General features: G+C 36.8%; 1 protein-coding gene across 1 annotated transcript in view; it reads left to right on the top strand.

Moving 5' to 3' along the window:
• Window positions 1-18647, top strand: part of Msh3 (mutS homolog 3) — a 154410-nt gene that overhangs the window by 121608 nt on the left and 14155 nt on the right. The window contains exon 20 of the mRNA XM_013015813.1: window positions 3757-3914. Within this exon, the coding sequence (XP_012871267.1) occupies window positions 3757-3914 (158 nt within the window). The remainder of the gene's footprint in view (window positions 1-3756; window positions 3915-18647) is intronic.

Here is an 18647-nt window from a genome sequence, read left to right as displayed (position 1 = left end):
CCGCTTGAGCCACAGCACCACTTCCGGTTTTCTAGCGGTTTATTGGAGATAAGAGTCTCACGAACTTTCCTGTCTGGACTGGCTTTGAACCTCGATCTTCAGATCTTAGCCTCCTGAGTAGCTAGGATTACAGGCGTGAGCCACTGGCGCCCAGCTTAACCCCATGATGGCTTTTCATATTGAATTCTTCCATCCACGTAGATTTAGTGTAGGAGGGTTGTATGAGATTCTGGCCACTTTTCATATGGACATCCAGTTTTGCCACACTCATTTAATGAATATTGCTTTTTTGTTTGTTTGTAATCCTCTTGCTACTTTTCTGTTTGCTTCTTTCTGAAGTTGCATCATATTACTGTATTATAATAACATCCCTCCTGGGTGTGCTTCACTAAAGTATATGGACTTTGCTTGGGATTTTGCTGCATCCAGTAAATTTCATATTAGCTTCTGCTAATCATGTTGCTTGCTTATTAATTTGTGAGAATGGATTAATTTCTTTTTTTAAGAAACAATTTCTATTAACAAATAACATACTGAAAAAAATAGACAGAAGTCGTAGAATACAGCTTAAGGAAATACTTCAAAATGCATATACTAAAGTATCCAGCACCCAGAGTCAGAAATAGGTCAGTAGAATAGAACTAGAACACATTCTAGAAGGCCTCTTCTAAAGTAGAGGAGCTCTTCCCAACAGCTGTTTGTCCCACCTTCCTCAATAATCTCTGTCCTAATTTCTTTCATAGTGGTTTTGTCTGACTTTGAACTTTATCTGAATTGCAGCATACCTCTGTCTGGCTTCTTTGGTTCTACATTAGTTTTATGAGATTCACCTACAATTGTAGTTTATTTCTGTAATCATATCAAATTCTCTTATGAATATATCACAATTTATCTGTCCCAGTATTGGCAAACTCTTGAATTACTTCCAATTTAAGGCCATTATAAAAAGCACTGCTGCAAACAGTCTTTCATTTATCTTTTGTTATGTATCATACACATTTCTGCTTGGCATGTCTGTGGGAGCAGAATTGTTTGGCTGTGTCTATTTTCAGCCTCAGTAGATACTGCTGGAGTTTTCTGAAATGTTTTACAGTTTACTTCCTTACAGTAGAATAAGAATTTCAGTTCTCAGATCTTTGTGTCAAATTGCCAATACAAAAATGGGAATGTCTCAAATGATAGAGCACCAGCCTAACAAACAAGAGGTCCTGATTTCAAACCTCAATACTCTCTCCTCCCTTAAAAAGGAAATCTGTGCCTCCCCCCAAATCATAAGTTATCTTTAATGCTATTGTTTTTCCATCTTTCAAACATGAAATTTACCTAAATTTGGGTATTATTTATAGTCTTAGTTGGGGGGTCACATATTTCATTATTTATGGACACTCTTTTGACTCAGTATTGATGTTCTTGAGAACACCATTCTTTGCTGCAGCTGCTGTGTCATTACTTTTGTCAAAAATGTATTCCTGTCAATCGGTTTCTGGGTTCTGTTGTATTTGTCTGGTATAATTGTATGTCTTTGTACCAAATTACCCTACCTTAATTATTGTACCATTATAATATTGAGTGATACCTCCTGCCTTGGCTTATGATTTTATTCAGCAGTTTTGCTTATAGATGTATTGGTCCATAATTTCTCTTTCTTCTATTGCTCTTGTGTTGGCATCAATATTGTGTTGACCTTTTCAAATGATTTGGAAAAGTTCCTTCTGTTTTCTGGAAGCATTTTTATAATATTGGGGCTATTTCTTAAATGTTTTTTAAGAATGTAGTGGGGATATTAACTGTGTTGTTTTTTTCCTGTGGGAGGTATTTTAATTACAGATTCATTTTCATATTAATAGGTATAGGGTTATTAGTGCTTCCATTTCTTGTGTCACTTTGCCATTAAAAACTTGTTCATTTAATTAAAAGTATTCAAATATTTTGTTATGCTAAATATTTGTCTATTAATAAGCTTATTATTTTGTAATTTCGCTAACATTTATTTTTTCATTAGTCTTTATGCTCACTTCTTTCTCTGTTCCTACTATGATGTGATTTTTTTTGTTTAAAAAACTACGGATTCACTCCAGTTCTTTTTCGTAGTGAAGATTCTGTGCTTTGTATAAACCTACATGGAACCATCAGAGAAGGAACACTAGGAAGAACAGCATTAGGTTATGAGGCAGTTTTAGGGATAGAACACATTTTTAATTTTTTTCTTTCAAACATAAGCTTTCATAATGGTTCATTTTGAACCCTCATTATTTGCATGAAGTTTTTCAACTCCTTTTGCTGCCTTGTAACTTGTCTCTTAGTGCCTTATGGCCTTTTTCTGTAAATCTTTAATTCCTCACTAGTTCCCTCTGAGTGAGCCTGTCCCTGGTTTTCAGGTGATTATAGATTGGCCTTATTTGAGAACTTCCATGGTAGGCCCTCTGACCAGTTCCAGATTGATTCCTCTTGTCAGCCATTGCTGAGGTGGTGGGTGCACATGGCACAGACCATGGGTGTCCCACACTGATTCCTCTGCTGAGCACAGTGGTCAGACAAGTTCTCTTAGCAGTCTGTACATGGCAAGTACTATAATTGGTTAATACAAGGGCATTCTAGCGACGTCAGTCATACTAAGAGTTACAGCTCTTCTTCCTCTTTCACCAGTTTTTAAAATGCCAATGAATAATTCAATTCTGGTGAGATTGTTTCTAGAATTTGGTGTTGTAAACTTCTTTTAATAGTCATTTGCCTATGACTGTAAAATTCATATGCTGCCAACCAAATTAGAGCCCTGGGCAATGAGAAATTTAATACTTAGAGTTTTAAGATGGACAAATGGATCAACAAGATTTTAACATATAAGCAGTATAAAAAACACTCATATAGAAAGATTAGAGAATGCTTAGGAAGAAAGCCATAGAGATTATGCAGTTTGGGTTACTTTCTATTTCCTAGAAGTAGCTATGACTGATTGCTCAGAATTTATTTTTCTGCAATATCATAGTTTACGCTGACAGTAAAGAGGTTCTCTTTCTCTTTGTGATTCATATTGTTGACTACTTCAGTGGGATGTAGTTTGTCCCAAGGGTTGATGTGTTGGAAACAGGGTGTTCAGTGTTGTGATGTGAGAGATGATGGACTAAGCTGGTGGTATGGCTCCATGGTAGATCAAATGCTTAGCAAGAACGGGTTCTAGGTTCAACCCCCAGCACCAAAAGAAGAGAGATGGCACCAATTGGAAAGTAATTCAGTCATTAGGAGCCCTGCTCTCACATGGGGTTAAATCTGGTTTGTTACAATAAGAGTGAGCTTGGCCCCTCCCCAGTTTCTGGCTTCCTGTCTTGCCATTTGAATTCCTCCCACATGTGTTCCCCTCATTGTGGTGCTATCCACCAAGAAGTATCCACCCTAGCTGGGCAGAAGCCAGCACCATGCTCATGCTCTTGAACCTTCAGAACTATGAACTAAGTGACAATCTTTCTGTACAAAATTTACCTAGCCTTATTTATTTTATAATCTCACTGGTAAATGAATTAATGAAGCAATAAACCACAAAGCAGTATTGTGCCTATTGAATTCCTCGCTATAAGAATAAATTATACCTAGCTACTCAGGAGGCTGAGATCTGAGGATTGCATGTTGAAGCCAGCCTGTACAGAAAAGAGCCCAGGCCCTGAGTTCAAGTCCCACAACCAACACAAAAAAAGAATAAATTACAGAGGTTGCATTAAAACTCTGTTGGTACAGCAAGTGAAATTTTTTTATGATTTCTAGGAGGACTCAGAGAGAGTAATGATAATTACTGGACCAAACATGGGTGGAAAGAGCTCCTACATTAAACAAGTTGCACTGATTACCATCATGGCTCAGATTGGTTCCTATGTTCCTGCAGAGGAAGCAACAATTGGGATTGTGGATGGCATTTTCACAAGGTAAAAACATTCATTCTGTTTGAGTATAGCTCTGAAAATAAGTCTGGCCCACATTACTACATGAATTTTGATGAATAGATTTACTCCTAAAAAGTTTAGAAGCTTACATGATCTTATCATGCACATCAGTCAATACTAGAAAAAACCTAGGAGATTATTTTTCCTAGTAATTTTCATATCTTCAATGAGTGAAACAAGTTCTTGTGGAGAAAAATCAGCTTCCCTGGGTGGAAGGCTTGGAGGCCTGATGGTAGGCTGTGTTACAGCACAGTGTGAAAACTGGTCCTCATGATCTAGATGGAGCCTTTGGAAGAAACTGAATGGACCCCGGCCAAGACCATTTAATTCAGATTCCTTTCCACCCTTCCAATGTTGCATGTAACGGAATTGGGTTTCCTAACCTCAACATAAACTTTAATTTCATACATCTTAGGAATATGGTCCAAATACCCTGGTTTCACTACAAAGAATATATAGTCTTCTATCTCATACCATGTGATTTATCACTTCTTAAAGTAACCTTTCTTGTATTGCAAATTTTTTAAAAAGTAGAGTCTAAATGTATGTAATAAAACTAGTTAAAATTTCTGAGTTATTATCCAGCTACATATTTGTTAGAATGTGTTGCATGCTAATAAGATGACGTTGAATAGATATTGACATACCTTAAAGCCTGGCTTTCCATCTTCGAGAGCAGTGCAGTGTAATGTTTTTACCCCATGAATGTTATTCTGTTCTCCATAGATTTTAAGTGACCTCAAAACAAGAAATGTAAAGAATCTTTCCTTTATTGTTAAAATTACAATTGATTTTCTATTTCATAAAGAAAAATATACTTGACATTTAATTTTGAATATAGTAATAGAGAATAGCAGAGAAATTTTATGAAAAAGAAAAAAAGAGTAAACTCATCTTGGTCAGCATTAGGTTGTCTGGTTGAGAATTTTGGTATTGGGCAGAGTATCAAGTAGTGTTCTCAGATACAAGTAATGGAATATAAAATGGAATATAAAGATTGGTTTTCCTAACAAAACAGGAAAGCAAAGTAAGTAGGTACAGTAAAGTAGGCAGTTTGCCTGTGATATTGCAGCGCTCTGAGGTCTCACTGGCTTTTCCTCAAAGATGTAATATCATTGCTGCAACTCCAGACATCACAGTTATAGTTGCATGAAGCAAAAGAGAAAACTGCCACAACTTATTTATAGCAGCACAGCAATACCTTTCAGAAGCCTCCTAGAAAACTTCTACTTAAATTTTATGAATTAGGGTCTTATGGCCTTAGTTGCAAAAAAAACAAAATAAGAATTATGTCTTTCCAGCTTTTATTTTTACTTATTTATTTTACCACCATGCTCAGGCAGAATAAAGACCAACCTTGGATAGATTAACTTAAATACTTATATAAAATTTTGATATAACTTTATTTTGTTGTTTGCTTTTATACTTGCCTTCTGTCATTTATTTGCTTAATACTCAATTTTTTTGATATGTTTCATCCTTTGTTTTCTGTTCTTGCTTTATTTTTATTGTTAATATCATGGTTTAATTTGTATTGCATTATTTGTGTTTAATAATTTATATTTATATATTTTGTTCTGTCACCAAGATGGACTCTTCATACAGCATGGCCTGATAGTTACAGACTTCCTGTTTCTGCCTACTGTATGCAGAGATTGCCATACCTCTCAGATGTTGATAGTTTATTTATTTTAATCTTCAGCTTTTTTTTTCTTAAACTGTATTTTTTTTGTCTTTTCTTTTTTGGTACTGGGGATCGAACCCAGGACGTTGCACTTGCTAGGCAAGCGCTTTGCCACTGAGCTACATCCCATCCCATAATCTTCAGCTTTTTAATGGAGTTAACAAGTGACAAAGTATTTGGGAATGGATTCAGAGTAACCAGAAAGTAACATCTACCACAGAGAATGAATTCAACATGAATAATAATAACAGCTTGTCATCTCAATGATAGCAATGTATTTAAAATGGTAACATTTCTTATTAATATGGAGGCACCATTTTGTGCCATTTAATAGAGTGCTTTAAATAAAGTATAAGCCTTCTGAAAAGGAGAAACAATATTAATTTCCAAAAAATGTGAGTGTTTTTTGTAGTTTATTCATTTACCTAGCATGTACATGAACATCTGATAAAGCTAGGAATATAAGCAACCACAGCTTCCATTCTTATGAAATGTAATCTCAAGGACGAGGAGAACAGCCGTTCAGTCCTGTAGTGACATGTACACAGCTGTGGCAGTCTACAGGGAAATGTGACAATGATCAGGAATATAGTCAGGGAGTCAGGAAGAGGCTTCCCTGAGCAAATGACTTCTGAGGGTTCATCTGAAGGATGAATTAACTAATCAAAGAAGGAAGGAAGGGTTTCAGACAGAGAGAACAGCACATGTAAATGTCTTCAGCATAAGGAAAAGCATAGTGAGACCAGGCTCTGAAGGGTGGCCCCACAGAGAGCAAGATTGGGACAGGTTACCCAGAGCTGGGCCATGTTTTGAATTTATATTGTATCATAAAGTGGCACAGGCCAAGAGAATTTTCCATTAGCTAAGATCCTATCATGGGACTTTGCCTTCATGACCTCATCAAACCTTAATCTCCTGAAGACTTCACCTCCAAATGCCATCAATGTGAATTTGAGGCTGAAGGATTCCAACATATTAACTGTGGAGGACATATTCAAATATTAGGGGTGATTTTTTTCATACATTCTGACTTGATTTCTGTTCATCAGAAGGAGAATTACTTAGAGACATTCAGAGAGAGAGAGAGAGAGAGAGAGTGAGAGCAAGCGAGCAAGAGAGTACACTGTTATGTGAGCAGCTGAATAGAAAATTTAGAGTTCCGGGGGAAACATCAAAGGCAAAGGGAGAAATGTGTTGTAAGACCTGCGCAGAGTGATAATGGAAGTTCTAATGTAGATGAGATCATCTTGATAGAACATGAAGAGTAATGTTTAAGACTGAGCCTTTAAGCTACTGGTGTTTAATAGCTGAGTAATGAAACCAACAAAGGAGCTAGAGAAATGGGAGAGAAACCAGGGTGAAGTAGCAGGTAAATGTGCAACGTGTCATAATGCAAGCAACATTGGCATTTGCTTCATATATGTCTCCTAGTGTATACAGGGAGTTTTTCAAAATCTTAGGCTAAATCAAGGATTGGAATTGCTGGCTTATAAAGCACATACATCTTCCATATTCTCCAAAGAGGCTATCCAAGTTTAGAATCAGTAGTGTGTAACATTTGTCCTCATGCTTCAAATTAAATTAGAATAAGAAATACCCATTTGATGCTATTTCTATATATTCCCTGCTTGCTCATAAGAACATTTTCACTCTGATTATTTAATGTCCTTTACATGAAGTGCCATCTGGTAGGCTTTTGTTGGTGTTAGTGCTGGGGAATTTTTTTCTCTCCACGTGCATACTGTGATTATTTACAAAAGGATTTGAAGCAACTTACTGGCCTTCCCTGACAAAATGCCAGGCTTCCTGGTGTCAGTCAGTGTCTGTTTCCTCTTTAATTCCTTTTCGTCTTGTCTGCAAGACAGCAAGAGCTAAAAATCAAAGTTCAAGTATGGAAACAGGTTTAGTTTCATTTCCCCTTTCTGTTATTCCATGGGAGAATTTCTCTAGTATAATTGTTAGAATAGCTGCTTGTTAAAAGTGCTATTTAAGGGGCTGGGAAGGTGGCTCAGTGGTAGAGTGCTTGCCTTGCATACATGAGGTCTTGAATTTGATTCCTTAGCCCCATGTAAGCAGAAAGAGCTGGAAGTGGTGCTGTGGCTCAAGTGGTAGAGCAGCACTAGCCTTGAGCTGAAGAGCTGAGGGACAGTGACCAGGCCCAGAGTTTAGGCCCCATGACAGACCCCCCCCCAAAAAAAAAGCTACTAAGTAATTCCAATCATGTATTATAATTGGTATCTGTTCAAGTGGTACCCAAGAATTCACATTTTAAATTTTTTCATATCAAATCTCCTATTGGTTGTTGTTGGTTTAGGGGCTTGAACTCAGGATCTGGGCACTGTCCTACGCTCTTCATGCTCAAGGCTAATGCTCTACCACTTGAGCCACAGTGCTACTTTGGTTTTTGAGAGGCTAATTGGAGATAAGAATCTCATGAGGACTTTCCTAGCCAGGCTAGCTTCAAACTGTGACTTCAGATCTCAGCCTCCTGAGTAGCTAAGATTACAGGTGGGAGCCACCGGAGCTTGGCTTGGTTTGTAATCTTAATGTCATATTTATTATAATTCTTCTATTAGAAATGTCGTTTTTATGAATCACTTCATTGTTATTCTTTTGTGGTCACTGGAACAGTATTACATGATATAATCTAACAGGTTTAAATATTGGCATAAAATATGGCTTCAAATTTTAAATTGTTGAATTTTATGTTATCAATTGGACAGTTCGAACACTAGTCTTAAATTTGTAAGTTCCATAATTATTCATAGAATGTCTACGGTGTGTCCTTCAGTGTTCTATAGAAAAAAGGTAAAAGATACAGCCAGACAAGGTTAAGAATCTTTTTTTCTGAATAGGATAATGTCACATGAACAATTATATTTTTAAGTTTAAATTTTGTTATTTTATTTATGGCACAAGTATTTAAGTATAGAGCCTTGTGCTTACAAGGCAGTCACTCTACCACTTGAACCAGAGGTTCAGCTTCTTTTGTTTTCTTTCTTTTTTTTTTTCCTGATCCTTGCATTTATGCTATCTTCCCATTTGAAGATAGAATGGTAACTTCATACCACCATGCATTATTTTTATTGGGTTAATTGGGGTCTTGCAAATGTTTTTGCTCTGACTGGCCTTGAACCCTGAGTCTCAGCCTTCTTTGAGATGACAGGCTTGAGCCATCCCTCCTGGTTAGATTTGTGATTTTAAGTAGACTTGGGGCAAATATGACTCTAAGTGGTATATTTATATTAGTGTATTGTGACCATGTACTTACCAATGAAGTATTTCTAGATGATCTTTTCAAAGAACATTAACATCTTTGTTGTTTGTTATCCTGATGAATGCAAACTTAAGCCTCTTTCACCTTTTTAGACCTCGTAATTAAATTTTAGAAAAGCAATGGATTAAAAAATCTGGTTAGAAAATAGTTTAAAAAAAAAGCAAAATCATAGTTATCTCTGCATTGTTTATTTCTATTTATGCCAAGTGAGTGTAAATGGAATGGATTATTTACATTAACTGGCCTCTAGTTAATAATTTTCATGCTGTGCCACCACATTAATTCACTTTTCTGGCATCCAGCTACACTAAGTGCTGTGCATTCAGAATGGCACGGTCATGTGTATCTTGAAGTAGAATTGAGAGGTAATAGACAGTTAGGTATTTACATTATGTTACTGCAGATGTTGGCTTTTGACCATGTGTCTGGTAAACAATTGGTTTGTGCAGTTTAGTTTAATTCACCAAATATTTATTGAGTGTCTATGGTGAAAGATTTGTACTGTATACACAATGCATTCTTTCATGGACAGAAGGAAAACACCTTGAATCAGTGTACATCTTCTAATTGGTAGTAAACACTGCACAGAAAACCACATGATCAGTGACATTTTCCTGAATGAGTGAGTTGTTAGGATTTTATTGGCATTGGAAATGTTGCCTTAGGAAAGCCTCTGTAGTTTATGTAGCTCCTATAGTTATGTGTAACAAACAAGAAATATCATCAACTAAAGATGGGATTTGGTTTCAAATTCAGAACCTGGCAGATCTTCTCAGTGTGGGTCACTTACAGGTACTGTTAGAGAAGGTATGATAAAGCAAACCTTTCATCTCTGGTTCTATGAAAAGATCTTAATGTTTTTGAGCACTTTTGGATGATCATCAGAATAAAGTATACAGTATACAGTATACTGTTCTCTCTTCTTCATTCACCCACCAAATGACATCTTGATTGCTTCTAAAATTTGCCAGTTATGTATGAATAAAGATACTATAAATACCCTTTACAGGTTTTTCTGTGGATGTAAGTTTTTAATTCTCTTGGTATATATCAAGGAGCATTATTACTGACCTGCATGGTACTGTATGTTCAGTTTTGTAAGAAACCACTAAACTGTCTTCTGACATGGTTGTACCACTTTGCATTGCTACCAGTGAGAGTTCCTGTGAGACCATATCCTCTCTGCACTTGCCATTCTGGACTTCCTTCAATCTAATAAGTTTTGGGTGTTTTTTGCATGTCCCTGGTGATATGCTATGGCGCATTTTGAATATGCTTATTTACCCTTCTGTGGAGATAAGGATCATTAATAATAAAATGTATAAAGCAATAATAAAATATTAAATCAAGAAGGCTGAAGGTTTGCTTTAGCAATAGACAGTGCTTGCCTAGCATATGCAAGACCCTGGATTTGATCCCTGTCAACATTAAATGATATGAACCTAAACAAAGAAGTATTTGGAGGAGAGGGACCATAGAAGTTGATAGAGAGTGAGTAGAATCAAAGGACATTGTATACATGTGGGGAAATACCATCATGAAACCTGTCATTTGTACAGAAAAAAGGAGGCTAGGTATGGTGGCTCAAATCTATAATTCCAGCTACTTCAAAGGCAGAGATTGGGTCTGAGGCTATCCCAGGCAGAAAGTTCAGAAAACTCCATTTAAGTCAATGGCAGGCTTGGTGGACTGTGCTTATCATCCCCGCTCTGTGGGAAAGCACTGGCTGGATGCAGTGGCACATGCCAGTCAGTCAAGCTATGCAGGAAATACAAATAGGAGAAATTATGATACAGGCTGCCCTGATCACAAAGACAGACCTATCTCAAAACATTGCCAACACAAAGAGGTCTGGTGGAATGGCTTGTGTTGAGAGTGCCTTCCTGAGCTGGGAAGGTGGCTCAGTGGTAGAGGGCTTGCCTTGCATGCCTGAGGCCCTGGATTCAATTCCTCAGCACCACATAAACAAAAAGAAAAAAGCCGGAAGTGGCGCTGTGGCTCAAGTGGTAGATCGTTAGCCTTGAGCTGAAGAGCTGAGGGACGGCGCCCAGGCCCAGAGTTCATAAAAAGTACCTGCCTAGCAAGTACAAGGCCCTTCAAACCCCAGTACTGTGGAAGGAGGAAGGAAGGAAAGGAGGGAGGGAGGGGATCTTGCTTATTTTTACTTTGTCTGGAATATCTTTTATATGTTATTTTCACATTTATTAATTTTTATGTATTTTTTGAGACAGTCTTTCTGTGTAGCCCAGGCTGGCCAAGAACTCATTATATAGTCCAGGCTGGCTTCAAACTCCCAATTCCCTTGCCTCAGCCTCCTGAGTGTAGGGTTGCAGTCAAACACCACCAAAGCCAACCATATTTATTGGTTTTTCATTGTAAAATGACAGTTTATAACTATAAAAGTTATAGGGTCCAAAATTGTAATCTGGTTTGTGATATGTAATAATTAAGTCAGCTAAATTAATACATAAATTCCAGTACTGAAGTTTATGTGGTGAAAACATTTGAAACTTAAGAGTTTTCAAATGTAGAATACTCTATTAACTATATTAGCCACACTGTGCAATAGAACTTTAAAAAATCCATATTTTTCAACTGAGATTTTGTAACCAGTCCTTCTATACCCCAGCTGCAGTAACCACCATTCTGCTCTGTTCTGGCATTTATTTGCTACCCCTTCCTTCTTTCTCTTGCCTAATATTCTATAATACCATTCGTGTTGCAATAACTGATAAAATGTCATTTATTAAGTTCAAATAGTATTCCATTTTATGGATGCCAGTTTTTGTTTATCCATTCATCTGTTGGTTGTTATTAGCCAACATAGCCCATAATGTGGCTGTTGTGAACAGTGCTGCAGTGAATGTAGTGTAGGCATATGCTGGTTCTATTTTAGCTTTTTTAGGAGTCTCCATACAGTTTTCCACAATATATTTCTCTCTTTCCTTACCAACATCTGTCTGTCTTCTTTTTTTGATGAAAGCCATTTTGACAGGTGTGAATTGGTATCTCGTGGTTTAAATGTGCATTTTCCTAATGATTTGTGATATTGAACATTTTTATATAGTTATTGTCCATCTGTCTTCTGAGAAGCATCTATTTATATGCTTTTGCCCCACTTTTTTGATGGTGGTATTGGGGTTTTACTCAGGCCCTTCCACTTGGTAGGTCTGAACCGTGGTAGCCCTGCTTTTTTGCTGGCCTTATGAAAACTCTTCTGAACTTTTCTCCCATGGGCTACCCTTGATCTTCCCATTCTCACCTTCCTGAGTAAGTAGGATTATAGGCATGGGCCATTGGCATTGGCAGCTTTTCCTCATTTTTCAAAATGAAGCCTTTTGTTTTCTGTTTGAATAGTTTGAGCTCCTTATATGTTTTAGATGTTAGCCTTTATGGGATGAATAGTTTGCATTTATTTTTCCCTAGTCAGATTATCACTGCACACATTTACTTGTTCCCTTCACAGTACAGAAGCTTTTCAGTTTGATAATCTCATTTATTTTTATCTGCACTTTTATAAAGAAAACTGATAAATACTGTTTTTTGTCCTGATATTTGCCAGTATTCTGTCTTATCTGAACATACTGATATAGCAAACTATGGAGTAGACTTAAATGTATTATTTATGATTTTGAAATACACTCTGTATTTCTCCATTTAGCCAATGAAAGTTTATTCATGGTGCAAAAGTTAAAAGTATAGAAAAGCTTAAAAAGGGGGGAAAAGTCATCTTGATTACACATGTAAACATCATTGTTGTTTAGGCATATGCCTTTTCAGGTATTTGGGGTTATTGGTTTTTTGTTTTTTTTTTTTTCCGAGAGAGGGTCTTTGTAGTCTAGATAGGCCTTGAACTCCTAAACCTTCTGCTTTAGCCTCCCAAGTACTGGGATTAAAGGTGTCAACCACCATGCCCTGATCCAGGTGTTCTTAAAATGCGTATATATAGTTTTAAAGTATTTTCAGTTTTATTCTCTTTGTGGTTTAATATTTCCATTTAACTAATAAAAATAGGTTTTAGTACTTCATGTTTTTATGCATTTTAAATATCATGTGGTGGGGGCTGGGAAGGTGGCTCAGTGGTAGAGCGCTTGCCTTGCATGCCTGAGGCCCTGGGTTCAATTCCTCAGCACCACATAAGCAAAAAGAAAAAAGCCGGAAGTGGCGCTGTGGCTCAAGTGCTGAGGGACAGCGGCCAGGCCCAGAGTTCAGGCCCCACGACTGCCAGCCCCCCCCCCCAAAAAAAAAAAGAATCTAAAAGGAGACAGGATGGTGAATGGATCATCCTTAAGGAAGGCTTTGAGGACAATAGTGAGAGGAAGTTTGGGTAAACAGAAGGTTAAGAAAAAAAAAGGAAGTAGAATTTAAAAAATTGTACTTCCTCCAGGCATAGGTGGCTTACACCAGTAATCCTAGCTACTCAGGTGGCTGAGATCTGAGGGTGGTGTTTCAAAGCCAGCCTGGGAAGGAATTTCCGTGCAACTTTTATCTCCAACCAAAAAGCCAGAAGTGTAGCTGTGGTTGAACTAGTGGAGTACCAGCCTTGAACAAGCAATTCAGGAACAGTTACCAGACCCTGAGTTCAAGCCCCAGGACTGTCACCAGAAAGAAAAACGAATTGTTCTTCATTGGCATGGAGTTACCTTTACTAATGGCAATTTAGAATTAGAATAGAAAAGGTAGTTTTTATATTATGAAAAGTTATTATGAAAAATTACATTTGGAGGTTTTTAAATGCTGTTTTTTAGTGGAAATATGAATACTATTGAAGCAGTGTGCAATCTTTAATTGCAAACTATCATATTGTAATGAGCTTTCTATGAAAACATTAAAAATTACTATTTGAGATCCCAGTTAAAATACAGAATATTGTATGTTCTTTAAATTATGTTGCAATTTTGTTTTTATTTTATTTTTTAATGTTTTAATTATTGTTATATAGGTGGTATACAGGGGCTTATAGTTACATGAATCAGGTAGAATTTTGAGTACAGTTGTTTTTGAAACATGTCTCTCCTTCCTTTGCTCTCTTCTAGTTTTTCCTTCCCTTCCCAGCCCACAAGATATCCAGTTCATTTTTGACATAGTGTGTAGTGAATATCACTGTTACATTTTGTTCACCCTTGTTCCACCTTTTTATGTACTCTTTCTTACCGTCTCAAATAGAAACAAGCCAGTAAACAAGACAAAAGGAAAAGAAGGCAAAACCAGTAACAATGGCAACTAAAAATGTCTCGTTTCCCTTTCTTGGAGTTCATTTCATAGAATATTATTTTATGTGATTGTCTGCACATAACTCTTGAGCCTTTGGCCACCACTCCTATGCATATACTCTTTTGCCTTTTGCCTCAGTGAGTGTCTAGAGTCCTATAAAATTCATCATGTCCCAGTGTATGTGTGCACATATATATACATATATATTTAATCATTCAATGTGTTTATTTGTAATTTTATAAGCACATTCTAGTTTCCACAAATAAGGTATACCTTGTGGCCTATGTGTCTTTGGCTCTGGCTTACTTCGCTTAGTATAATTTTTCCCAAGCCTTTCTATTTCCTTATGAATGGCACAATATCATTTTTTCTGATGGGTAAGTGAAATTCCATTGTGTGTGTGTGTGTGTGTGTGTGTGTGTGTGTAAATTCCATTGTGTGTGTGTATATATATACATATATACATATGTGTATATATACATATATATGTATATGCATGTATATATATGTATATATATACATATATATGTATATGCATGTATATATATGTATATATGTATACACACAATGGAATATATATATATATATATACACCACATTTTCTTGATCCATTTATCCACTGAGGGACATCTAGGTTGATTCCATAACTTGGCTATGGTGAACAATGCTGTAGTGAACATGGTAGTGCTGCTGGTGGCTTTTGTGTGGCCTGGTTCAAGTGATTAGGTTAACTGTATTAGAAACAAATAATTTACTATGTATGGGACATCTTATGTGTAAGAAATTCTGGGGGCTGGGAAGGTGGCTTAGTGGTAGAGGGCTTGCCTTGCATGCATGAGGCCCTGGGTTCGATTCCTCAGCACACATAAGCAAAAAGAAAAAAGCCAGAAGTGGCTCTGTGGCTCAAGTGGTAGAGTGCTAGCCTTGAGCTGAAGAGCTGAGGGACAGCGCCCAGGCCCTGAGTTCAAGCCCCACTACCGACAAAAAAAAAAGAATTTCTGCTTGCCATTTGACAATACTGCAAGGAGAAATCATTCAGATCTGTTATCAATTCTTCTAGAAAGATGACAAAGAAGCTTCTTCTTTGTGAGAGGCATTTAGGAATAGTTATATAGAAGTAGCTTAAAGAAGACAAGGTATCTGTCATAGAAAGAAGATTGAAGACTATACTAGGCTAAGAAAACAATGAAGAAGGGTGGCAGCAACTCTGAATGTAATAAAAAAATGTTGAAGTTTAGAAGGATAGATTTTACAGTAGGTCCGATGTGTTTTATAAAGCTGTCAGCTTTTACAGGTATGTGACATATATCTGATGGAGAGTAAAAGTTGCCTTCACAGAGTCCCCTGGTCATTGCAGAAAGGAATGAGACTAGAGATTTGAGCCAAAGCACATAGAGGGTCTAGATAAACATGCTAGGAATTTGGGGTTTTGTTTTTCTAGGCATCAGGAAACCACTTTAAGTTTTCAGTGTAGGACTCACCATGACTCATATTGATTTTAAAATATGAATGTGCTGGCGAGGTGAAAGATAAATTATCTGTTAGAGAAAGAGAAAAGTTAGGCTGTTGGAATAGAATAGAATATCAATCAGTGAAACGACAGTGGGATTAGAAGGGAAGTGGGGTACATGGGGTGACTGAGGGAGCAGAAGAGCAAAAAGAAACGCCAAATTTTCATTTTCATGATGGACATACACAGGCACCATGTTAGTTTTCTAGGCTGCGTAACAAAGTATCTCAAACTTAATAGCTTAATTAATGCAGTTTTAGTTTTCCAAACATTATTCCTCCAATCATTAAGTAGTCGATACATTCAGACATTTTGGCAAGGACCTTGTTCTCTCCTGCTAGCAGATTGGAACACAGACTGGATCTCCTTACGAGCCAATTAGCAGAATTCTTTCCCTAGCAGTTTCAGGATTGTGGTCCCCAGCCTCCTGAGGGGTGTCTCCTAGGGATTACTCTCAGCTCCTGAAGCTGCAGGGAGATCACAGAACCAGCTTACAACATGGCGACAAACATCTTCAAAGCCAGCTAAGACTAAGACAGGAATGTAAAACAGGTTCTGTCAGGGATGGGAGTACTAATGAGAGGAAGGAAGGGTATCAGAGAGGGCAAAGGAAGGTGAATATGTTCAAGATACTTTATGCACCTGTGTGCAAATGGAATCATGAAGCTCATTGAGACTGGTTTTACCAGTGAGGAAGTTGCATGCACACAGCAGTTACCCAGGTTGGGTAAGATGACACACTTCTTAGTGACCAGCCAGAACTACTGGCTGGATTTTTACTGGAGTTACTGGTTGGTCTGTGTTTAATTATGGGATATAACTTACTAAAAGCATAATAAAAATTAATTTTTAAAATTCCATCATATAAACTAAAACTTCTTTCCCAATATGACAGCTAAAATTTTAATGTTAAGAGTTAGATATATAGGAAGGTTCCAGGCCAAAGGCCTAAAATAAGAATTTCCAAATGTTGGGGTTGGGCATATGGTAGTAGAGATTGTATTTTGCCTATATGAGGTCCTAATTAAATCCCCAGAACCAAATTAATAACTTGTTGCAAGTCTCAATATTGTTGCAAAATTCAGTCTGCCTAAATGTTTCTATTGTATAAAATGGGATGCAATGCCTTACATTTAAACTAAGCTGAATTATCTATTTACCATATATATATATGTATATTTCTTGGCTCTGTATATTTTATTTGAAATGATTCCTAAAGTTACACTAATGATAGTAATGCAAAGAATGCTGGGGAAATCTTGTTAATAACAATGTTAGAACACTGTTTCCTGTGTTTTAATTCTCAGGTGTTGGGGAAGAAGACTTTACTACTCTTATTTAATATCAATTATCAGGGGCTGGGAAGGTGGCTCAGTGGTAGAGTGCTTGCCTTGCATGCATGAGGCCCTGCGTTCAATTCCTCAGGACCACATAAGCAGAAAACGCCAGAAGTGGCTCTGTGGCTCAAGTGGTAGAGTGCCAGCCTTGAGCTGAAGAGCTGAGGGGCAGCACCCAGGCCCAGAGTTCAGGCCCCATGACCAACCAAAAAAAAAAAAAAATTCAATTATCAGTCTTCATCTTTGTGCCAGATGTTTTAGGAGGTGCCTGGAGGAGGAGGAAAGGTCAGAAAATGACTAGTAATCCTCTCATGCAAGGATAATTACTCTAGACATATTAATAAACTTCTGTATTTTTTTACACAATCAATTTTTAGTAACAATAGCACAGTATAATTTTTTTAAAAAATTATAATTACGTAAGCAAGAAGCAGTGTTCTTGCGTAATTGCAAGAAGTAGTACAGAGTTTGTCAAATTGTAAAAGAAAAGGCTTCCTTTCTACCCCTGCCTTACCAGCCAGGCTCTACTCACTTTGTGTGTGTGTGTGTGTGTGTGTGTGTGTGTACATATATCTTATACATTATTGTACATTAGATTATAGTATATATATGTATATGATATTTTTCTAATGTATTAAACTCTATTGGTCAAAGGAGAATTTTCTAATCATCACTGTCTGAAATACATCTCAATTTCTTTCTGAATTTTTTTCACTTCTGCCCATTGTTCCAACCCCTATATGGCATTCTCTTTCTTAAATAGTATTTTCTCTTTGACATCTGTTTCTGAGTACTTTTATTTAGCATAGGGTTCATGATCACAACATTTCTGAATTCTAGAAAAATGCAAAATAGAAAATTTATTTTGTCTTTATATCTTTTAAAAGTTGTAGATAAATACTGCTATCTTGATTTTGAATTTTAAAACATTGTTCTGCATTCAGTGTAGATGAAGTCAGATAGCAGTCTCATTCTCCAGGTTTTTCTTTTTCTGAAATGTTAAAAAATATTGTCATTATGGGCTGGGAAGGTGGTTCAGTGGTAGAGCGCTTGCCTTGTATGCCTGAGGCCCTGGGTTCAATTCTCCAGCACCACATAAGCAAAAAGAAAAAAAAGCCGGAAGTGGCACCGTGGCTCAAGTGGTAGAGCGCTAGCCTTGAGCTGAAGAGCTGAGGGACAGCGCCCAAGCCCAGAGTTCAGGCCCCATGAACGGACCCAAAAAAAAAAAATTGTCATTATAATATTCCATCAGAATGTTTAGATAACATGTGCTTTATTTTTATTTAAAAATGTTTTTGTCAGTTACTTTGCTACCTTCATTGTTTCTGTCTACTACTACTACACTTTATATAAAGTGAGCTTTAAATCTTCAGGGTTTGGTTTCCAATTTTAAATTGCTTATGTGTATTTTCTATATAACCCTTCTATTGATTGTTCTAAGAGATTTTTTTTTTGGAATTTATCTTCCAGATTAAAATCTACAGCATTTAATTTTCATTTCCCCTGTACAAAGAATTTTTTCTTATTGGTCTTGTTTTTAATTTCTAAGGTATTTTGTTTTCCAGTTGTTCCTTTTTTGCTAGACTGTTCTTCTTTTTAAGTCTGATGTTCTTAATCTCAATAAAAATACCAAATGGAGGCATTTTACGTCTATTTAGTGGACTATATATTTTTCCATTGTCTCTATGGTAGT

Source organism: Dipodomys ordii, unplaced genomic scaffold (assembly GCF_000151885.1).
Source record: "Dipodomys ordii isolate 6190 unplaced genomic scaffold, Dord_2.0 Scaffold28, whole genome shotgun sequence".
NCBI lineage: Eukaryota > Metazoa > Chordata > Mammalia > Rodentia > Heteromyidae > Dipodomys > Dipodomys ordii.
This window is presented reverse-complemented; position numbering and strand designations above follow the sequence as displayed.